A 22,269-nucleotide genomic window follows, 5' to 3' on the forward strand; every position below is an offset into this window, starting at 1 on the left:
AACCACCACCTCCTGTATATGGGGCTGGCGTCCTACCCCTTGAGCCACAGGTGTCACCCCCTTTTTCTTTCTTTCTTTCTTGTTTGTTTTTTTTTTTTGCAGTTTTTGGCCTGAGCTGGGTTTGAACCCACACCTCTGGCATATGGGGCCGGCGCCCTAACCCTTTGAGCCACAGGCGCCGTCCCCTTTTTCTTAAAGCTGAATATGCATCCCATTATGCGTATATAGCACATTTTCTTTATTCATCTGTTAATGGACACTTAGGTTGATTCCCTGTCTTGGCTGTTATGAATAATGCTGCAGGGAACAAGGGAGTGCAGATCTCTTTGACATACTGATTTCATTTCCTTTGGATATATCGCCAGTATCGGAATTGCTAGATCATATGGTAGTTCTATTTTTAATATCTTATGGAACCTCTATACTATTTTCCGTATGGCTATAAATTTACATTCCTACCAACAGTGTGCAAAGGTTCCCTTTTCTCTACATCCTTGCCAACGCTTATTATCTTTCTTTCTTTCGATAAGAGTAATTCCCTGATGATCGGTGATATTGAGCATTTTTTTTTTTTTTTTTTTTGTAGAGACAGAGTCTCACTTTATGGCCCTCGGTAGAGTGCTGTGGCCTCACACAGCTCACAGCAACCTCCAACTCCTGGGCCCAAGCAATTCTCTTGCCTCAGCCTCCCGAGCAGCTGGGACTACAGGCGCCCGCCACAACGCCCGGCTATTTTTTGGATGCAGTTTGGCCGGGGCTGGGCTTGAACCCGCCACCCTCGGTATATGGGGCCGGCACCTTACCGACTGAGCCACAGGCGCCGCCCGATATTGAGCATTTTTTATATTGTCCATTTATATGTCTTCTTTTTTTAAAAAAAATGTCTATTCAGGTTCTTTGTCCATTTTTTAAAACCAGGTTATTTTCTTGCTATTGCTTGAGTTCCTTATGTATTTTGGATATTAACCCCTATCAGATGTATGGTTTACAAATAACTTCTCCCATTCTGTAGATTGTCTTTATTCTGTTGGAGTTCCCTCAGCTATGCAGAAGCCTTCTAGTTTGATGTAATCCCATTTGTTTATTTTTTATTTCGTTGCCTGTACTTTTAGGGTCATATCAAAAAAAAAAAAAATTATTGCCCAGAGCAATGTCATGGAACTTTTTCCATATATTTTCTTCTGGTATTTTTACAGATCAAAGTGAAGTTTTTAATCCATTTTGATTGATTTTGTATTTGGTGATGAGCTAAGGGTCTATTTTATGCTTCTACATGAGCATATCCAGTTTTCCTAATACTAATCATTGAAGAGACTGTCTATTCTCCATTGTGTGTTCTTGGCATCTTTGTCAAAGATCAATTAGCTGTAAATGCGTGGATTTATTTCTGGGCTCTCTATCCTGCTCCATATAATGTCTTTTTATGCCAGTATTTTGAATACTGTAGTTTTGTAGTAGATTTTTCAAATCAAGTAGTGTGATGCCTCCAGGTTTGTTCTTTTTGTTCAAGAATTGCATTGGCTATTTAGGATCTTTTATAGTTCCACCTGAATTTTAGGTTTTTTTTTTCCCTAATTCTGCTAAAAATGTCACATTTTTACAGAAAGGGATTGCATTGAATCTGTACATTGCTTTGGTTAGTATGAAGTTTTTAACAGTATTCTTCCATTCCATGAATGTGGATTATCTTTTCATTTACTTTGTGTCATCTTCAATTTCTTTCATCGCTATTTTATAGTTTTCAGTATAGAGATCCTTCACCTGCTTGACTAAATCTATTTCTGAGTATTTTATTATTTTGTAGCTATGTAAATGGGATTGTTTGCTTAATTTCCTTTTTGGATAGTTCATTGTTAATGTATAGAAACGCTACTGATTTTTTTGTATTTACATGTCTTGTGTCCCCTCCTAGACTGAAAGTGCCAAGAAATCCAAGAACAGCTGAGCCATCTCTAAATTGTTCCCCCTCATACCCAGAATTGTGCCTCATACTGAGTTATCTGTCCAGAAATAACCTGTAGAAGGAATAGGTTAGTCCTCTTGGCCAGAGAGAGTCACTGAGTTCTGGGGTTGGATTGAGAGCTTCAGAAAGGTCATATCAGCATCAGGGAAAGGTCTGAAAATGCCCCTTCCTCACCCCTCAGTATAGTTTATCATATGAGCCCTTTGAGCCATTTGGGTAGGGGATAGTTAGGGGTCTTTGGGGTAATTTGATGAGCCCATTGCACGTTCTTACCTGTCTCTCTTTTCTGGTCTTTTCTGGCTCGAATGAAAGGAGATCACCAATCCCTGATGGGGTGGGGAGTGTTTCAGCGCCTCAGGGCCTAGCTGGCAGGAGTGTTGAAAAGCACTGCTAGAAGGTGTGCGGAGTGCAGAAATACAGGCAGGGACCTCCCTCCCCGTGGAACTCCCCTCTTCCTCACAGAGAACTATCTGAGAGCAGGATGCATTACATTTTAAAATACTGATTCTGCAGAAGCACTTTAAGAAAACAGATCAATGCAGGCATCATCAGTCTAGGAAAGCTTTTTCCAAAGACTTGCTCTAGATTCAGGCAAAGGCAAGACTTCTAGGGTCATGTTCAAGGCTTTGGTCTGTCCCTAAAGCAGTAGGAGGTCATGTAGAGATTTGAAGTGGGAAGAACACAGACTTACAGTTTTGGAAGATTGCTCTAGTTAGAGGTCTTTGGAAAAGTGGGTGTGGCAGGGAAAATACAAACTGAGCCAGGAACATCTTAGGGTGCCAGAAAGTAAAAAAATGCCTTTAAAGGGAGGCGCCTGTGGCTCAGTTGGTAAGGCGCCAGCCCCATATACCGAGGATGGCGGGTTCAAACCCGGCCCCGGCCAAACTGCAACCAAAAAATAGGTGGGCGTTGTGGCGGGTGCCTGTAGTCCCAGCTACTTGGGAGGCTGAGGCAAGAGAATCGCTCAAGCCCAGGAGTTGGAGGTTGCTGTGAGCTGTGTAATGCCATGGCACTCTACCAAGGGCCATAAAGTGAGACTCTATCTCTAAAAAAAAAAAAAAATGCCTTTAAAATAAAGAGTGGTGGCCCATGCTTTAGTGAGTAGGGCACCGGCCACAAACACTGAGGCTGGGGGGTTCAAGCCCTGCCCAGGCCAGCTAAACAACAACAACTACAACAAAAAGTAGCCAGGCACTGTGGCGGGCGCCTGTAGTTCCAGCTACTTGTGAGGCTGAGGCAAGAGAATCGCTTAAGCCCAAGAGTTTGAGGTTGCTCTGAGCGGTGATGCCACAGCGCTAAACTGAAGGTGACATGGTGAAAATCTGTCTCAAAAATTAAAGAAAAGAAAAGAAGTGGAGGCCATAGGAGCCAACCTGAAAGAGTTCTCAATGGCCAGAGCTGCAATTTGAGCAATGAAATGTGATGACTGGGCAGTGCCCATAGCTCAGTGGGTAGGGCGCCAGCCACATACACCCAGGCTGGCTGGTTCAAACCCAGCCCAGGCCAACTAAAACAACAGTGACAACTGCAAAAAAAAAAAATAGCCTGGCATTGTGGCAGGCACCTATAGTCTCAGCTACTTGGGAGGCTGAGGCAAGAGGATTTCTTAAGCCCAAGAGTTTGGGGTTGCTGTGAGCTGTGACACCACAGCATTCTACCCAGGGCAACAGCTTGAGACTGTCTCAAAAAAAAAAAGTTCAGTTAGTCCAAAGTAATATAAATATAATAATTAAATAAATGAGGATGATAGGACAATTCTTCCTTACAGATAACTCCCAATTAATAAATGTAGAGGGAAAGAGAAATTATAATTAGAACCCCATAATAAATGCCACAATCAAGAGCCACTGATCTTGCTAAAATTGTGGGTAAAATTTTAAGAAGAAACAGGATATTTACATAGTCTCAAAGTACTGTCTCCCCCCACCCCCGATATTTATTAATTACTAAAGGACAAATAGTAACTTTACAGTGAAGAAACCCACTAATAGATACCTAACCAAGTGATCAAAGTTAAAACATCACTAGTTGTATAAGATGATGCTTTTTCTGGTTTGGAGAGCAGGGTCTCACTCTGTCACCTAGGCTAGAGTGTACTGGTGTGATCATAGCTCACTGGAGCTTTGAACTCCTAGGCTCACGTGATCCTCCCTCCTCAGCCTCTTGAGTAACTAGGATTACAGGCCCATGCCATCAGCCCTAGCTAATTTTTTCTGGTTTTTTTTTGTAGAGTCAGAGTCTGGCTGTGTTACTCAGGCTGATCTCAAACTCCTGCTGTCAAGTGATCCTCCCACCTCAGCCTCCCAAAGTGCCAGGATTACAGGTGTCAGCCACCATGCCTGGCCTATCAGACTTCTTGAAATCACATATATCCCTGGATATAGGCATTGAGAAAGGCACATCACCACAGTATTTGTCCCCCAAATTATAATAACCTCAATCTAATCAGAGAGACCATGAAACAAACCCAAATTAGGGAACATTCTCCAAAATGCTGACCAATTCCCTTCAAAAGTGTCAAGGTTGCACAACACAAGAAAAGGTTGAGGGACCGTCATACTGCAGAGACCTGGTAACTAAGTACAATGTGAGATTCTGGATTGGATCTTGGAATAGGATATTGGTAGAAAAACTGGTAAGATCCAAATCAAGTCTGTGGTTTCATTTTCTAAAAATTGTTCTGCTAAAGAAAGATGTAGAACAGTGAGAAGAATGTGCTACTGTGTCTTTGTTTTTTAAGTATGTATGTATACATGAAGTAACACATGTGCACACAAGTAGAGGGGGAAGGGGGAATTGGGAAGTATAGTAGGCAGAGGAAAAGTCCAGGAGGAAGTGGACACCCTTAAAGTGAAAAGACCCCCCCCCCAGAGAATGGGAGAAAATAGTAGCAAGTCATATATCTAATAAGGGACACTTATCTAGAATAGGTAATGAATTCTCACAACTGGATAATAAAAGACAAATAACCCAATTTAAAAATGGGCAGAGAATTTGCATAGACATTTCTTCAAGGACAATGTACAAATTGAGTAAGCACATGAAAAGATACAAATGGCCAACAACCACATCATTAATCATCAGGGAAATACAAATCCAAACCACAGTGAAATACCACTTCACACTTACTAGGGTAGCTAGAGTCAGAAAGTCGATAATAACAAGTGTGAAGATGCAGAGAAACTGGAATCCTTACTTAGCTGGTGGGATCATAAAATGGTGCAGCTGCTCTGGAAAACAGTCTGGCAATTCCTTAAACAAACCTAAACTTACCATGTACCCAGCACTTCCACTATCAACGATATGTCCAAAAGAAGTGAAAATCTACATGTACACAAAAACTTGTGCAGTTGGCCCTCTCTATCTGCAGAGTCTACACCTTGGATTCAACCAACCTTCAGTTGAAAATATAAATATCAAAGGCTGGACACGGCTCACGCTTGTAATCCTAGCACTCTGTGAGGCCAAGGGAGGTGGATTGCCCTGAGCTCACAGGTTCAAGACAAGCCAGAGCCAGAGTGAGACCCTGTCCCTAAAAACAGCCGGGTGTTGTGGCAGGCGCCTTGAGCCCAGGAGTTTGAGGTTACTGTGAGCTGTGACGCCACAGCACTCTGCCGAGAATGACAAAGTGAAATTCTGTCTCAAAAATTAAATAAATAAAAATAAATATCCAGGGATGTGGGGAACAATAACAAAATGACAATCAAAAGTAATACAAATTTACAAAATGATACAGTGTAACAACTATTTACATAGTATTTACATTATATTAGGTATTATGATAAACTAGGGATGATTTGAAAAGTATACCAGAAGATGTGTATGGGTTATCTACAAATACCACATCATTTTACATAAGGGACTTGAAAGTCCACAGATTTTGGTATTTTCAGGGATCCTAGATCCAATTCCTGGGAAAAGCTGAGGGACAACCGTCATAGCATGTTCATAGCAACATTATTCACAGTAGCTAAAGATGAGAAACAAGCCAAATACCCACCAACAGAATGGATGGATAAACAAACTGTAGTACGTCCAAACAGTGGAACATGATTCAACCATAAAAAGGAATGAAATACTGATACATGCAACAACAGGGATGAACCTTGAAAACATTTTGCAAAGTGAAAGAAGCCAGTCACAAAAACAAAAAACAAAAACCACCTACCATACTATTCCATTCACAGGAAGTGTCCAGAACCAGAGAAATCTACAGAGACAGAAAATAGATGGGGAAGGGGGCAGTGTTAAGGAGGGGGTAATAAAGAGTAACAAAAGTGTTCTGAAATTGATTGTGGCGATAATTACACATATTTCTGAATATACAAAAAACCCACTGAATTATACACTATAAGTGGGTGAATTCCATGGATGTAAACTGTATTTCAAAGCTTAAAAAGAAAAGGCCAGGAGGAAGTGGTCACCAGAGGCACTTACACCTGAGAATGGCCTGAGGACTAAGAAATGAGTTGAGCATCATAGTTACTGCTGAAGTTGGACCAGGCTGAGGAAGGAATAAGAATGTGGCTCCCCCCACTCACTGCCCTAGAAGTTTGGCTTTGAAGGGCAAAAGAGGACGGTATCCGGAGAAATGCCAAGAGAAGATTATTTTTAAGATGAAAGACACTTGGATGCTTCTTAAAGGGTAGATGGGAAAGATCTCTTTAGGAGGTAGATACTAAGGCATAGCTGGGGAGAGTCGGACAGGAAGGACTGGCCTTGGCTGGGAGAGGATAACCCCACTGCTTTAATAGGAGGTGAGCAGGTGGGGAGGAGGCCTGTGGGGCTGGGAAGATGGTGGCAGAGGGGTTGAGGGGGTTGCCCTATGCTGGCTTTAATCCTCTGGGGGAGCAGGAGGGCCAAGGTCTGAGGAAAATGGAGAGGTGTGAAGTAGCTATTGCAGAGAACAAGAAGGCGACTCCCACAGTAAGCCTGGTAGGCTTGCTGGGCAGGACTGAACATGTGACTGAGATGGCCTCTGGTGGGGAAGAGAGTGAGAAGTATAAGCAAGAGCCTGGGGACAGGAGTATGTGGAGTCCTGGCTCTCCCGCACCCCAGCCCCTGTGGAAAGAAGTATTATTCTAGAGTGCTCGAGTCAGAGAACCCAGGGGTCTTCTCAGACTTCCCCTTCCAGTACAGTAGCCACTAGCTGCATGTGGCTGTTTTAAGATTAACTTTAAAATTCAGTTCCAAGCCAGGTGAGGTGGCTCACTCAGTAATCCTAGCACTCTGGGAGGCTGAGGTGGGTGGATTGGTTGAGCTTAGGAGTTTGAGACCAGCCTGAGCAAGAGTGAGGCCCCATCTCTAAAAATAGCCAGACATCGGGGCAGACGCCTGGAGTCCCAGCTACTGGGGAGGCTAAGGCAAGAGAATCACTTGAACCCAAGAGTTTGAAGTTGCTGTGAGCTATGATGACATGGAACTCTACCGAGAGCAACAAAGTGAGACTCTGTCTCGGAAATAAATAAATAAAAATAAAATTCAGTTCCTCAGTTGGACTGGCGTTATTTCAAGTGCTCAATGGCCACTTGAAGCTACTACATTGGACAGCCCAGGGCAAACACTTTCATCATCACAAAAAGTTCTGCTGGCTGGGGCGGCGCCTGTGGCTCAGTAGGTAAGGCGCCGGCCCCACATACCGAGGGTGGCGGGTTCAAACCCGGCCCCGGCTGAACTGCAACCAAAAAATAGCTGGGCATGGTGGCGGGCTCCTGTCGTCCCAGCTGCTCGGGAGGCTGAGGCAGGAGAATCGCTTAAGCCCAGGAGTTGGAAGTTGCTGTGAGCTGTGTGATGCCATGGCACTCTACCCGAAGGGCATAAAGTGACACTCTGTCTCTACAAAAAAAAAAAAAAAAAGTTCTGCTGGACAGCACTGTTCTAGAAAAGTGACTCTTTCACAGAGCTGTACTGAGCTCCATGAGGATAAGTAACTCTGAGAAAATAAAAAGAAAGAAAGAAAAGTGACTCTCAAACTTTTTGATCTGAGGACCCATCTATACTCTTAAAAGTTGAGGGCCCCAAAGAGCTTCTATTTAAGCACAGTGAGTAGGATGCTGGCCACATACACTGAGGCTGGCAGGTTCAAGCCTGGCCTGGACCTGCTAAACGATGACAACTGCAACCAAAAAATAGCCAAGCTTTGTGGTGGGCACCTGTAGTCCCAGGTACTCAGTAGGCTGAGGCAAGAGAATCGCTTAAGTCCAAGAATTTGAGGTTGCTGTGAGCTATGACACCAGTGCACTCTACTAGGGGCGACATAGTGACATAGTGAGACTCTGTCTCAAAAAAAAAAAAAGGCTCAGCACCTGTAGCACAGTGGTTATGCACCAGCCACATACCCCAAGGCCTGGCGGGTTTGAACCCAGCCCAGGCCAGCTAAAGGACAATGACAACTGCAACAAAAAATAGCCAAGTGTTGTGGCAGGCGCCTGTAGTCCCAGCTACTTGGGAGGCTGAGGCAAGAGAATCACTTAAGCCCAGGATTTTGAGGTTGCTGTGAGCTATAACACCACAGCACTCTACTAAGGGTGACATAATGAGACTCTTGTCTCAAAAAAATAGCTTCTGTTTATATGCATTATCCTTATGGCATTTACTCTAATATAAATTAGAACTGAAAATTTTATTTTATTTTATTTATTTTTTTATTTATGGGCCAGTGGGAATTTGGATCAGGTTATAATCTATTTTATATGTCTCTCTAGGTCTAAAAGGGTTTTTCCTTTGTCTTCTCAAATCTGTGGAATGCCGTGCTATCTATATCATGTTACCTTAGGGAATATTTCACACTATTATTCTTACACTTATCCATTAAATAAATTCTCCTTCCCTCATAAAACAAAACAAATAAATGGAGACCTCAAGAAAATAGAAATTACTACTCTAGTAGATGCTATAAGCATATAAAAGCAAGAAAAGGAAGTATAAAGGAAAAGACTGGCCTATTTGACCTTATTAACAATTAAAAAAGAATTAGAAACAGGCTCCGTGCCCATAGCACAGTGGTTACAGCACTGGCCACATACACCGAGGCTGGAGGGTTCGAATCCAGCCCGGGCCAGCTAAACAACAATGATAACTGCAACAAAAAAAATAGGTGGGCATTGTTGCAGGTGCTTTTAGTCCCAGCTACTAGGGAGGCTGAGGCAAGAGAATCGCTTAAACCCAAGAGTTTGAGGTTGCTGTGAGCTATGATGCCACGGTACTCTACCGAGGGTGACATAGTAAGACTCTGCCTCAAAAAAAAAAAAGAAATTTTTTTTGGAAACAAACCAGAAAGTAGTTGATGATAAACTGGGGAAACTGTTTCGAATGTAAACAGCAAAGGTTTGATTTTTTTTTTCACTAGAACTGAGAATTTTAATCATTTACTTAATTTATTTAAAAGTAAAGATGGTAAACCATTAACATTTTTTTAAATATACATTTTTTAAAAAATGAAGGGTGTCACTGTTCTTCATTTTTGCAAATCTCTCAAGTCTGACTTTTTCAACAGAAGGCAGCTGGATTCTCCTGTCTGCTTCTGTATTCAGTCTGTTGTGATAACACACAGAATAGTCTGTGGAAAACCCCACTGTACGCTCATGAGAGAATGAGAGTAATAAAGGCAAATAATGTCTCAGTAGTACTATGCAAATAATTTTGACCTTATGGACGTCTAGACCCCTTGAGGGCCTCAGGGTTCCTGGGCCGCACTTTGAGAAAACACTGTTCTGGAACCTCCACTTGGTACAAAGCAACTTGTTCCTAAGAGACTAACTGATTTCCCTAGTTATGCATGGAGTAGGCAAAATGCAAACTTGGACTAGACTTCTGCCTTCTGGCCTGAGGCTTTTCTCAGTACCCATTGCTGGGCTGTTGGAAGTAGGGCCTGGGCTGCTTGGCTGCAGAGCCCCTGGTGTGTGGCCCTGTAAATAAATCCATTGTGTTGGAACCCCTTCCCTCTCCCATTCCTAGCAGCTGCTGTTTTTGCTGTTGGGTTTTGCTGTGGACAAGGAACAGGAGGGCTCCGAGGGAGAGGAGATGAGGGATGTTGAAATCGGAAAGGCTTTAGCAGCTGAGGAGTAGGGTGCCTACCCCGTATGCCGGAGGTGGTGGGTTCAAACCCAGCCCTGGCCAAAAAAAAAAAGACTAGCGGCTCATAACATAACTGCCCTTCCTCCTACCCTGCCTGAAAGGCCCAGAGACTGATCTTGCTGTCAGTTCTAAAGAACCCGCAAGTGGAGATCAAGATTCCTGGAGTGCCTGTTAAGAGGAAGTTAGAGAGGGTACAGTAGGTCCCTTCCCAAGGACTGATGCCTCTCTGAAGGTCTATTGTGTCTCCTGTGCCAGTTGTTAGGAGGAGGGAAGGAAATTCTTGTCTGCCCTCTTTCCCTGAGGAGGGAGGAGACCAGTTGGAATTCTTAGGGTTGAAAGATGCTTTGGGCCCTAAGATTAAGTGTCTACTCTCAGGCCAGGAGTGCCCTAGGAGCCAGGCCTCAGTGTCTACTGCCCCTGCCACACAGCAGCCCAGGGCTGATCTTGGCTAGGAAGGATGTTTGCCTGGGTGTTGAAGTTGTTGTTTTCAAGAGGACTCCTGGGTGTGACTGGTAAAAGGGATTCCAGAAAGCAGCTGGGGAGGGGAGTGGAGGGAAACAGTCAGTGTTACGGATGATTCTGTTATTAAAGTGAGTTTCTACCGCTGCCTTTCCACAGCTGCCCACCCCTCCCCCTCCTCCTGGCCCCAGGCTTCTCTCCCTAGAGGACTCTGGGGAGTGAGGGAACAGCTGGTGAGTGAGGGGCTCATGAGGGGCCAGAAGCCTTGGCTGAGGGCCGGGTGAGGGGGATGGAGGACAGGCCTGCTGCCACCTCGCTGGCCCCTTCTTCCCAGGCCTGGACTCAGAGCTTAGGGAGAGCTCTTCCCTGTACCCCGCTGGAGGAGTGGAAGCTGCGACCCCACTCCTTTGGTCTGGCTGACTGAAAGGCCAGGACAGTCTCAATCTCCTTGCTCTCTCCTGACTTTAAAAGGGGAGGGTTGGGGGAAACTGGGACCCCACATGACTGACTGGGCTGAAGAAACAGTGGTTGCCCAGAATCACTCAGTGACGTCCCCTGGTTACACAGAGACACCCCGCATCCCCCCCCCAGCAACAGTCTCCCCCTTCCCTGTTCCTGGCTGCCCCAAAACTGCCCTCTCCACCCACTCCAAAGGTCAAGCCAGAGAGGGCCAGCTCCTCCTCCCTCTGCCCCCGCCCCTTGGCACTGAGGTCACCTCCCTCTGAATCAGGCCTTTGTATGGGGAGGTGCTCCTCTGTTGGCAGTTGTGGCGGGAGAAGCCTCCAGTTCAAGTTAGAGTTCCCAACCCTGGGCAGCCAGGCCGGCATCATGTGTTCCAGATCCAACATCCCAGATGTGTGTGGGACCACCACCAAACCAGGCCTGGGGTTTTTCAAGGTCCCAGGTCGTGCTGAACACAGAGGATGTGAGTAGAAGGCATTGTGGGTCCTAAGGGAGGAGGGGGCTGCTCGGCCTCTGGGGAGGGTGGCGGACACTGACACCCAGCACTGAGAAATTGATCAACGTTGGCTTTTTCCCATGAGATTTAGGCAGAAAACCCAAACTCTAACAGGCCAAATTCCTGATTAGGCTTAGATTTGGAGCTGGAAGTGGTGGGTTCTCTCTGGATCTTATTCCTTAGAGGAAGATAAAGACACAGAAAGTTTTCTTGTAGAATAAACCTTGAACTCAGACTGTGGTATGTGCTCCTCCCTGCCACCAAGTTTAAATGCGGATCTCTTCCCTGTGACTTCTCAGCAGTTACAGTTGACAGCCTCCTGCCTTTGCTTGTGGCAGCCCCACAGACACAGAGGGGGCCCTTCCATCCTGAGCTGGCCCAGCCAGCTGCAGTGTGAAGGCAGAAGGCTTTTCTTCCAGAATGGGGCTGAATCATAGCTTTCCTCCAGCCAGCATTCCTGAGCATACAGAGATGTGCTGCAAGGACCATAGGGTGGCTTATGAACTAGAGGGTCTCTTCCAAATCACAACTTTGCTGGTGGGTGGCAGTGATTGGCTTTGTGGAGCATTGGGTCTCCACCCTTCTGGACATAGAAAACCACTGGGTACCTATGTACACAAGCCATAGCCAGTAGTCTGGGCCTCACTCCTAATCTACCTGCTTTTTTATTATTTTAGGGAAAGACATTCTAAACTACTCTCGCCCTGTGTTTGTGTTTTGTATCTGTGTGAGGAATATAACACCTTGGGCTTCCCTACCTTTAGCCAGGCCTCTGGGCAGTGCCCTGTTCCTCCCATCCCTCACTTTCCCAACTTCCTCCCTCACTTTCCCAACTTCCTTTCTCATCCTCTACATCCAGCACACTGCCCCCACCAACTCCTCTCTGCCCTGACGTCTCCATGGGGGAATTTAATTGTAACGGGATGGAAGGAAATGCTAGTGGTTGCTGGGTGGAGCGGGCCTCTCCTGGGCAGCAGGAGCCTCCAACTGGAGTGAGAGGAGGCGGATGGTCCAGAGACCACAGTTGTGGGTGGGGATGGCACTGGTAGAATGGTGGAGGTAGCCTGAGGCCTTTTTTGGTTTTAACCCCATTTGTGTGTAGGAAGAAGGATATTTCTTGAACTTTTTCATTTTTTTTCAGGCATGTATATAGTAGAACCTCTCTAAGTAGACCACCCAAGGGGCTGTAACAAACCGGCCAGCATACAGAGGTAGTCAACATAAGGAACGAGGCCTACTGTGCAGAAATGTACATGTGGTGCATGTCCAGTCTCTGAAAATTAGGTCAACTACCTCCTCCTTGAGGAGGTAGTCAGTGGAAGGAGTTGGTCAACTATGGAGGTTCTGCTGTATTTCTAAGTATATCAAGCATGATATTCTTATGAGCAAACCAAGCTAAACATGATACATCTTTATGATGTTAAAATAACAAAGGACTTTAGATTGTTGTGGAGTGTTAAAATAAGGATTACACAGCTTTTCCCTTTTCCTCTAAGTGTTTCAGAAGTCTCCCCTCCTGTTATGCACACACACACACTCATTCAGAAAGCACCATTCCCCCTTTCACTGTTCCCCGTAACCTCAGAATATCCAGTCACTTCTCTTTCTCAGGTATCAGGAGAATAGGGTGAAGGCTGGGCTGGCCCTGGGGCCAGAGAGCTGCCCAGGAGGAGGTCTCCAGGGGCAGGGCAGGTGGACAGTGCTTTTGAGATCTTCAGGTGCCTCTGCAGCCGAGACCCTAGGGCGAGGGCCGGGGACTCTGTTCACCTCTGTGTGAAAGACAAGGTAGCAGCGGGCTCTGCAGCACACCCAGGCTCTGTGCCATGTCAGTCAGCATGGGATGATATGAAAAGCCTCCATTTGTTGAGTTCATGCCAGACACTCTCTACATGTATTCTCATTTCATCCTCCAACAACTCTTTGGGCTAAGGGTTCTTACCTCCATTTTTCAGGTAAGGAAAGAGATTCTTTAGAGTCAGGATTCTAACCTAGATCTGTTCTACCACAGTGCTCCAGGTCTCTGCCTACGAGGAGCCCTGGGACTCCACAGAGCTTAAATGTAAGTTGTCCTGTGGAGCTCACAGTCCCAATTGGACTTGTGCAGAAAGGCTGCAGAGGAGAGGGGATTCCAGGCCTGCCCAGAGTGCTTTGAGAACTAGCTATGTGGTTTGGGCAACATACTTTGCCTCCAGAGGCTGCTTCCTCCCCTAGGATGGTACCCCCTCCCAAGGTTGTTAGGGAATCTGACGCAATGGGCTGCTCGTCACACAGGGTGCACTCAGTGTACATGCAAGAACTTCTGTCTCGCAGTTTCCTCACCTAAAATATAAACTCCCTTTTTGGTTATGAGGGTTGAAGAAGATAACCGGGCCACACCTGTAATCCTAGCACTCTGGGAGGCCAAGGTGGGAGGATCCCTTGAGATTAGGAGCTGGAGATCAGCCTGAGCAAGAGTGAGACGCCGTCTCTGTTAAAAATAGAAAAAGTAGCTAAAGTAGCTGGATGTGGTGTCAGGAGTCTGAAGTCCCAGATACTTGAGATGCTAAGGCAGGAGGATTGCTTAAGCCCAAGAGTTTGAGATTGCATTGAGCTATGATGATGTTACTGCACTCTAGCTAGGGCAACAAAGTAAGACTCTCTCAAAAAAGAAAGGGAGAGGGTGGCGCCTGTGGCTCAGTGAGTAGGGCGCCGGCCCCATATACCGAGGGTGGCGGGTTCAGACCCAGCCCCGGCCGAACTGCAACAACAACAACAACAAAAAATAGCCGGTGTTGTGGTGGGTTCCTATAGTCCCAGCTGCTCGGGAGGCTGAGGCAGGAGAATCGCGGAAGCCCAAGAGCTGGAGGTTGCTGTGAGTCCTGTGACGTCATGGCACTCTACCAAGGGTGGTAAAGTGAGACTCTGTCTCTACAAAAAATAAAAAAGAAAGAGAGAGGGTGGTGCTCGTACCTCAGTGAGTAGGGCGCCGGCCACATACACCCAGGCTGGCAGGTTCGAACCCAGCCTGGGCCAGCTAAACAGCAATAACAACTGCAACAAAAAAATAGCCAGGCGTTGTGGCGGGCGCCTGTAGTCCCAGCTGCTCGGGAGGCTGAGGCAAGAGAATCGCCTGAGCCCAAGGATTTGGAGGTTGCTGTGAGCTGTGATGCCATGGCACTCTACCAAGGGCAATGTAATGAGACTGTCTTACCAAAAAAAAAAAAGAGAGAGAGAGAGAGTGAGAGAAAGAAAGAAAAGAAAAGAAAGAAGGAAATTGTATGTTATACAAGAACCACATGTGACAGTTCATTCCCACCTGCTATCCAAGTGGGTACTTTGTGATGTCCTTTGCACTCGCTTTTTTCTTTGCTTTTCCCATTCCAGATTTCATCTGCTCTTTCCTTGGCTCTCTGCTTTATTGTCGTCTCCCATAGCTTATCACAACCCAGCACTGTATATTGACTGCCTCGCCCAGTAGAGTGGAAGCTTCAGAAAGGCAGGCCTGTCTGACTTGTTTCCCCTGTGTCTCAGTGCCTGGCAGGAGCCCGATAAATGCTTGTGGAACCCATGGCTAACATCATCTCCCTATTTCTCTGCAGGTGAGGTGACCTTTCTGGCTGCTAGAGTGCTGGTGAGCGTGCCCACCTGGCTGAGGGGGCAGAGACAGGTGAGGCGTGTTGAGGCTGGTGCATGCTGGGGGTGGAAGAGGCACCCCTGAGCCCACTCTGGAGGATGGAAGAGTGAGTGCTCAGATGCCTGGGAGCTGAGCTGCTGAGGGCCTCTCTCTCCTGTGGTCCAAAAGCTCCACACCCCTTTCACAAAAAGGTTCCTACTTATTTGTGCAGAAGAAAACGAGCACTAGGCTCTAGCAGAAAAGTTGGAACTTAAACAGAAGATGAAGACCAGTCAATTAAAGTTGAACAGTGGCAAAATTTGGTGGGGTGGGAGAATCACGTAGTACGAGGCAGGTCAGAGCCCTGACTCTGCTGTATGTGGTCAGAAAAGTAGTCTGTTCGGTCATCAGTCTGTCTCCTACATGCCAGGGGTCCCACCAGGTGTGTAAGTTTGAATGCAATGACTGCAATGTCCTTGCCCTCACAGAGTGCTGCCTAGGGACTGCCTGGTGGAGAAGACCAGTATAGAACCTCACAGGCACAGCACCTTACCCAGGCTTGGAGTGGGAGCCCTGAAGAATGATTAGGAAGGAGCTAGCCAAGTAGAAGGTGGGGGGATGGGGGTGGGATCAAGAGACCCCAGCAGAGGGGCCAGCATGTGCAAAGAGGCTGCTACTCCAGGGCCTACCTCCTGTGAGTGGGTGCCACTAGTGCAGCTGGAGCTAGAAGGGAGAACCTTAGAGGTATGCAGGGTGCCCCCCACTGTGTCTAGGAGGAGCCTGCGGCTCAGGAACAGGGGCCTCACCCTGAAGTGCCCAGCAAGTGAGCACTGTGTGTAGCCCGAACTGGAACTCAAGTCCCTAGGCCCAGTTCTGCTCTCCACACATGTCCAAGTCACGTTGACAGCACCTTTGTAACTCAGTATTAGGGTTCTATCCCCTAGGTGGTCACATTTGATCCTCCCTCCTGACCCTTTATGGAAGGACGAATGCTTCTGCTCATTTCTCAGAATTAGGAAACTTATTCTTATACTTTGGGACCATTATCAAGCAAAAAGAAGAAGAAAAGAATTAGGAAACTGAAGATCAGTTGACCTAGTACTTAGCAAATTTTCATTGTTCACCCAGCTCATCTTAGGTAGAACCAGATAGAGCTTTTTGGCTACAAAGCCAGGGTTTCATTCATTGTCTCCACTACCTAACGGATGTCCCTGCCCTAGGCAGGACACCACTGATCATTAGGACAAAATCCTAGATGTCTGTCTTGTTAAATTAGTTTAAATTATTATTGGCCAAGCACTGTGGCTCACATCTGTAATCCTAGCACTCTGGGAGGCCAAGGTGGGTGGATTGAGCTCAATTAGAGACAAGCCTGAGCAAGAGTGAGACCCCATCTCTACTAAAAATAGAAAAAACTAACCAGGCATGGTGCTGCACACCTGTAGTCCCAGCCACTTGGGAGTTTGAAGCAGGAAGATCACTTGAACCCAGGAATTTGAGGTTGCTGTGAGCTATGATGCCACTGTACTCCACCCTGGGCAACAGAGGGAGACTGTCTCTAAATGAATGAACAAATGAATAATAATGTTACTGTTATGAATAATAACAGTCTAAGTAGTTTTTTCTAACTTATTCACATTTCTTTCGCAGACCAAATCTTTGTTCACAAACACTGAGGGAGATTAGGTGATGTTGGTGTTATTATACAAATGGGGCGACTGAGGCTCAGGGAGGCGGAATGAATCACCAGTTTGAGGCTAATCCCAGCAGAGAAATTGGGTTTCCTGGCTCCTTGCTAAGTGTGTATATGACCTATGATGGGAGCGTAGGGGGATTTAAAACAATCGTCTTTGTTTTTAAGATGGGAAGAATATCTGTTCCATGACCAGAAGATTCCCAGCCTGACCTTGAGTTGTTACACTGTGATGATGCATGTAGGTCACACTGATCTCAACTCCACAAATGCTAAAATGTTTCATCTTTGTCCTCCTCCTCCACGCACCGCCTCCCATGCCCTGAAGTAGCCTGCAGGGCCTTCTCTCACTTGTTCCAGGGCCTGATGTCAGAGACCATGGACCAGCTGGCTGAGGGTCCTGGAGAGGGCAGTGATGGCAGCATGGAGCCGGGTACCTGCCAGGAGCTTCTGCACCGACTGCGGGAGCTGGAGGTGCAGCACAGGGTGGTGGCGGGGGTGGCAGTGGAAGCCAAAGCCACCCTTCCCTCTCAGTTTCCCTGCATGTCTTTGGGGGTTTGGGTGGGCCCTCTTCTCAGCCTGTTTGCCAGGCTGGAGGAGAGCTGGGTCTGTCTTTTCAGAGCTGCTCTGAAAAGCCCTTTCCTTGCTCTTAGCTCTCCAGCCTAGGTGGCAGCTCAGGGAGAAAAAGCAGGCACAGAGCATGCTGTCCTAACTCCTGAATCTCTCCCTCCTTTAACTCTCCCACACTTTCATCCCTGCCAGCTCTGGGGAAAAAGGGGTGGTCACAAGCCACAGGAGGAAGGGGTTGGATGACCCAGGCTCAAGAGTTGAAGGGCAGGACACAGATCCTGAAATCAAGGCCTTCGCCGCAGCCTTAAGACCTGCCCACACCCCCATCCTCCTCTGACCACCTCCCACCTCAGGTCCTCCTGGCCACTGCCTCCCAAGCCCACTCAGCTTTGCCCACTTTCTGCCCATGCTTAGCCTCTGCAGGCCTCCCCAGAAGAACCTATTTGAGCAAGAGCAGGGGTGTGGCTAGTAGACTCCTTCCTCAGAAGGACTGTGCTCTGGGGAAGAATAATCCCCAAAGCCTTCTTTTTGCCCTTCTTCTCCCTCACTCCTGCAGGCAGAGAACTCAGCTCTTGCTCAGGCCAATGAAAACCAGCGGGAGACTTACGAGCGCTGCCTGGACGAGGTCTGTGGGGTCTGCAGTGGGACTGCTGGGGAAGAGAATGGGGAGTTCATAGCCTGTCTGCTCCAAGTAGAAGGTGGGTCAACTTTGCCTTGGGCTTTCTGTCCCCAGGTTGCCAACCACGTGGTGCAGGCCCTGCTGAACCAGAAGGTGAGTAGCCATAGGTGACATTCTTACCCCTAAACCCAGCCACCCTGGGGAGAGGCCCTGGGTACAGCAGGAGAGGTCCTTCCTGGGGACCCCTGAGCTTAGCCTGCTCAGCTAAGTCTTCACTAGCAGCATGGAGAAGGTGGCCTATTGGCCTCCACTGGCCCCTGTCCCACCTTAGGCAGGTCCATACTGTTCTACCTGGAAGCAGGGGTGAGACTAGGTAAGGCCAAGTTTCTGAGCTGTAAGAACTGCTTTGGGCTTGAATCCTTCCCTTATCCTGGCCCCACAGTTGGCTTCTCCAGGCTGTGATGGCCCTTACAGCAGTTAATGATGTGAGCATACTGGTATCTAAATATTTACACACACACTAGGGATAACTTCTTGACATGTGAGCCACTTTGACTACAAGGTCTTCCTCTGTTTTATATAGACCCTTCTTTGATGTGTGGCTTCTAAGAGGCAGGGGGTTGGCTCCAGGGATGGGAAAGGTGACAAAGAATTCAGCACCCCCAGAAGGTGCTAGAGCTACAGACTCTTAAAAGGAGGCTACAGGAGAAAGACCTGCCTAGCAGATGAAGATGAAGAGGATGCTTATTCTGCTGTCCCTCTCCTCCCATGGTACAGGACCTTCGAGAGGAGTGCATCAAGCTGAAGAAGAGGGTGTTCGACCTGGAGCGGCAGAACCAGATGCTGAGCGCTCTGTTTCAGCAGAGACTCCAGCTCACGACAGGCTCTCTCCCTCAGGTGGGCACTGGGCTTCTCTCTCCTTCTCATAGCCCTGCCTCCCCCACCCCTTCAGCATCACTCTCCTTTCTTACCTCACCTAGACAAGCAGTCAGTGGACCTACCATTCTGGGGGCTGTGGCTATCCAGAGAAGACCTGCCCAGCCCGATAGTTTTGTACCTTGGATGGGGTACAAACTATGTGGGTCCCCTCAAGCTTGACGCCCCCCCCCCACCATCCCCAGTGCCCCTCCCAGCTGGATGGCACCCATTTCTGTTGACAAAGATTTGCACTTACTCCTGCCCTGGGTGCGGAGATGGGTGGAGGCTGTAAATGAAATTATTTCAAGCTTCCAAGAGGCCTCTTTGGCCACTGACACAGCCTGTATTTGGCCATGGGTGGGGGTGGGGCTGAGTGTCAAAGAGAGGTCAGGAAAGGCAGTGCAGTCTTGATAACCGTGTACACAACCAATTGTATGTACCAACTCCACGCATGCTCACAGACCTGGTCTCTGCCACTCACCCTGACCCCTGCCTTCCCCAGGAGAAGCAGGAGGCTATTGGGAATGAATCTTGGGCTTAGTGAAGATGTCACTTGAGGTTACTCTGTTGGGAACCTCCACAGAGGGGTGAGACATGGGGGGAAGACCAGGAGCAACTCCAGGTGCCTAAAGTGGGCAGTGGGTTATTTCCAAGGTTTTCAGCCCTTCTCACTTTGACAAGAAAAAAAGCACTGTGTGTATGGTGTGTTGTATGTGTGTGTGTGTGTCTGTCTGTCTGTCTTTCTGATGCAAACCATGCAGCTCTGGGCTCCAGGTCCCTAAGCAGGGAGCCCTTCCATTCACTCGGAAGCCTTAACCCTTGCAGAGGAAGCCCCTGTCACCATGGCTTTCTGGAGCCCCCTTCTTACCAGGCAGGTGCAGAGCAGGGTCTGACTCAGCAGTGGTGACTATAGTCCTCCCTTCCCTACGTCTGTCCTTGCTTAATGATCGCCCTGGAATCTCCAGAGGCTGACCACATCAGCTAAGCCCAACCCCCTGCTATATACTTGTCGGTGATTAATGATTCTCCAGACTATCCTTCAAGTGTTAATTATTTGCCGAAATGAATTCTGGGACCTCTGCCTTGGGTGGTATCCCTAACTTAAGGATGCTTCTTAGTTGGGTGACGTTGGGCGAATTATTAACTTTATAGTTTTTTCCTTATAAATGGCTATAGAAATACCCATATTACAGGCGTTGTGCAGATTAAATGAGATACTGTGTAGTGCCTGGCCACATGCACATTACTAGGGGCTAGTCAGTGAGTGCCAGCTATTTGTCCTTAATGTGGTTCCAATGTTGTGCTTTGCTAGGATGAAAGCTTCTTTGCACGAGTGCACATTAAGCTCATATTGTAAGCAGCGCCTTTTCCAACACATGTGGAATTGGACTGAATCACAGGGATCTACCTAAGGGCTGTGACCTATGGAAAACATGACCCTGGAAGGCTGGGACTGCTGGGAGCTGAGGCAGCTACAAAGCATCCAAGAATCCAGGGGGCAGCGGGGAGAAGTCTTCAGAATAGGGCTAAGAAAGGTTCCTCTAAGGAGATGACATCAGACCTGGGCCTTGACAAAGGGGAGATTTAAAAAGAGTGGTGTGGGGGTTGGGGAGAAGAGCAGCAGAAGCAGAGATCCGTGGGCAGGGAAGCCTAGAGAGCAGAAAGCCTTTCTTCTTGGCAGGAGCAAAGGATCTGTGAAGGGACAGTGAGTGAGAGCAAGCTGGAGATGGCATGAGGGAAGAAGCAGTGTCGGGAGAGGAACTGGCAGACAGGCCCGGGATGCCTATCACATTCACATTTATTTTCATGGCCAAGGAGAAAAAGTTGCTTTAGGCTGCCTTGAACATGGAAGGCCACCAAACCAGGTTAAGGAGACTGATTAGATTGCTGAGGACATTCAGGCCAGACGTGGGAGATGTGGTGGGTTGAAGCAACTGGCTGCAGCTGGACAGAGAGGAGGCTGAGAGATGCTGCAAAGGCAGGATTTCAAGCCTGCAAAGAGAGGGAGAGGAAAAAGTTAAACCTGATTCATACCTAGTCAGGATGCCTGGGAGAAGGAAATTACATTTTCAAGGACTGAGAAAGAAGTGCCCATGATTAGATCCTAGTTATGCAATCCTCAGAGTCGATGTTTCACATGGGACCAGGTAGGAGAAACTAGAAATACCTTTCTAAGAACATCTAAGACCAATAGTTGCAGCCTCCCTGTGGTCCTTGCATGACTGGTGTCTGAGCTGGAAGGAACCTTTGCAGTATCCCTCTGTGTAATAGGGAGGAAAACCACAGAAAAGCAGCTGGAGCTGGCAGGGATACCCAAGGGTAGACCTGCCACTGCCCACTGAGCCGCGGGCATTCCTGTTTCTGCAAAGCCCTCTGATCAGTCCCTTCCCTGGTACCCTGGTTTAGACCATCTTTATATCTTGCTGTGTTGTGTTTCCGAGGCTCATCTTCCTGGTAGGTGGGCTAGGAGAGATCCTGAGGAAATGCTCTTGGATGGGAGGGCCTGGCTTTGTGAGGGAGCAGGGACCCGGGGCCAGACAGCTACTTTGCGAACTCTGCTTCACTCTCTCTCTACAGATCCCACTCACCCCACTCCAGCCACCATCAGAACCACCAACCTCCTCTTCCATGAGCTCCGCTGAGGGACCAGCCACCTCGCTGCCTCTGGGGCACTGTTTTGGGCAAAGAGAGGTATGAGAGTTGGGCACAGTGGTCTGTGGCCTTGCTGGCTAGAGGCTGGTCAGTCAGCAATGAAGGCATTGCTGTTTCCTGCTAGGTCTCAGGGGAAGGGCTGTTTCCCAGTGCATAGACTTGTCTAAGCTGGAAGTCTGAGCCCTCAGCTGTCAGCCTCATGCCAAGAAAAACAGATCCCCCAACCCTCACCCACTGCCCCTCTGAGCAATGCATTAGTAATTCTGTAAGAGTCATGGTTAACACTTACTGAACTTGCGTTCCATGCCAGGCGCCATGTGGAACACCCAGGATCTCATTTGTCTTACTTTATGAAGTTAAACATAATTACCATCCCATTTTACAAATGACATAATGAAGTAGCTCAGAGGTCAGATAACTTGCAGAAGGTCATGTAGCTAGGACTTGAACCAGAACTTGAACTTGTACAGTCTGACTCAAAAGCCTGTGTAGTTAACTACTATAACAGACTGAAATACACATAAGAAAGGGCTGGGCCGCAACAGGGAAGGGTTTGTGTAGAGTCACCCCCAGTCCCCTTCTGCTAGGGATCAGCTCAGCAGGGCCAGCTCTCTGACCTGAGAAGTCCTGGGCTTGCCTGCAGTCTCTGACTTCGGGCTTGGCCACATCACACCCTCTCCTTGAGTGCTCTTTCTGGAGCCTGAAATAGACAGGCCTTTCTCCCCTGGGACAAGCACAGAGGTTAAGAGTTGTAGGCGGTCAGCCCTGC

At 47.7% G+C, this 22,269-nt stretch overlaps 1 protein-coding gene across 8 annotated transcripts in view; it reads left to right on the forward strand.

Annotated features, from left to right (window-relative positions):
- NCKAP5L (NCK associated protein 5 like) overlaps positions 1–22,269 on the forward strand; it is a 39,223-nt gene that overhangs the window by 10,399 nt on the left and 6,555 nt on the right. Inside the window, exons 1-8 of one of the 8 annotated variants that reach the window (XM_053555390.1) lie at positions 11,210–11,423; positions 15,035–15,102; positions 16,910–16,982; positions 17,102–17,215; positions 17,868–17,936; positions 18,045–18,083; positions 18,708–18,827; positions 21,426–21,539. In XM_053555390.1, the coding sequence (XP_053411365.1) occupies positions 16,974–16,982; positions 17,102–17,215; positions 17,868–17,936; positions 18,045–18,083; positions 18,708–18,827; positions 21,426–21,539 (465 nt within the window). In that variant the 5' untranslated portion in view covers positions 11,210–11,423; positions 15,035–15,102; positions 16,910–16,973. Of the gene's footprint in view, positions 1–11,209; positions 11,424–15,034; positions 16,983–17,101; positions 17,216–17,867; positions 17,937–18,044; positions 18,084–18,707; positions 18,828–21,425; positions 21,540–22,269 lie in introns of those variants that run through there. The other 7 variants (XM_053555392.1, XM_053555388.1, XM_053555391.1 and 4 more) reach the window with 7 other exon arrangements.

Source organism: Nycticebus coucang, chromosome 12, assembly GCF_027406575.1.
Source record: "Nycticebus coucang isolate mNycCou1 chromosome 12, mNycCou1.pri, whole genome shotgun sequence".
Classification (NCBI taxonomy): domain Eukaryota; kingdom Metazoa; phylum Chordata; class Mammalia; order Primates; family Lorisidae; genus Nycticebus; species Nycticebus coucang.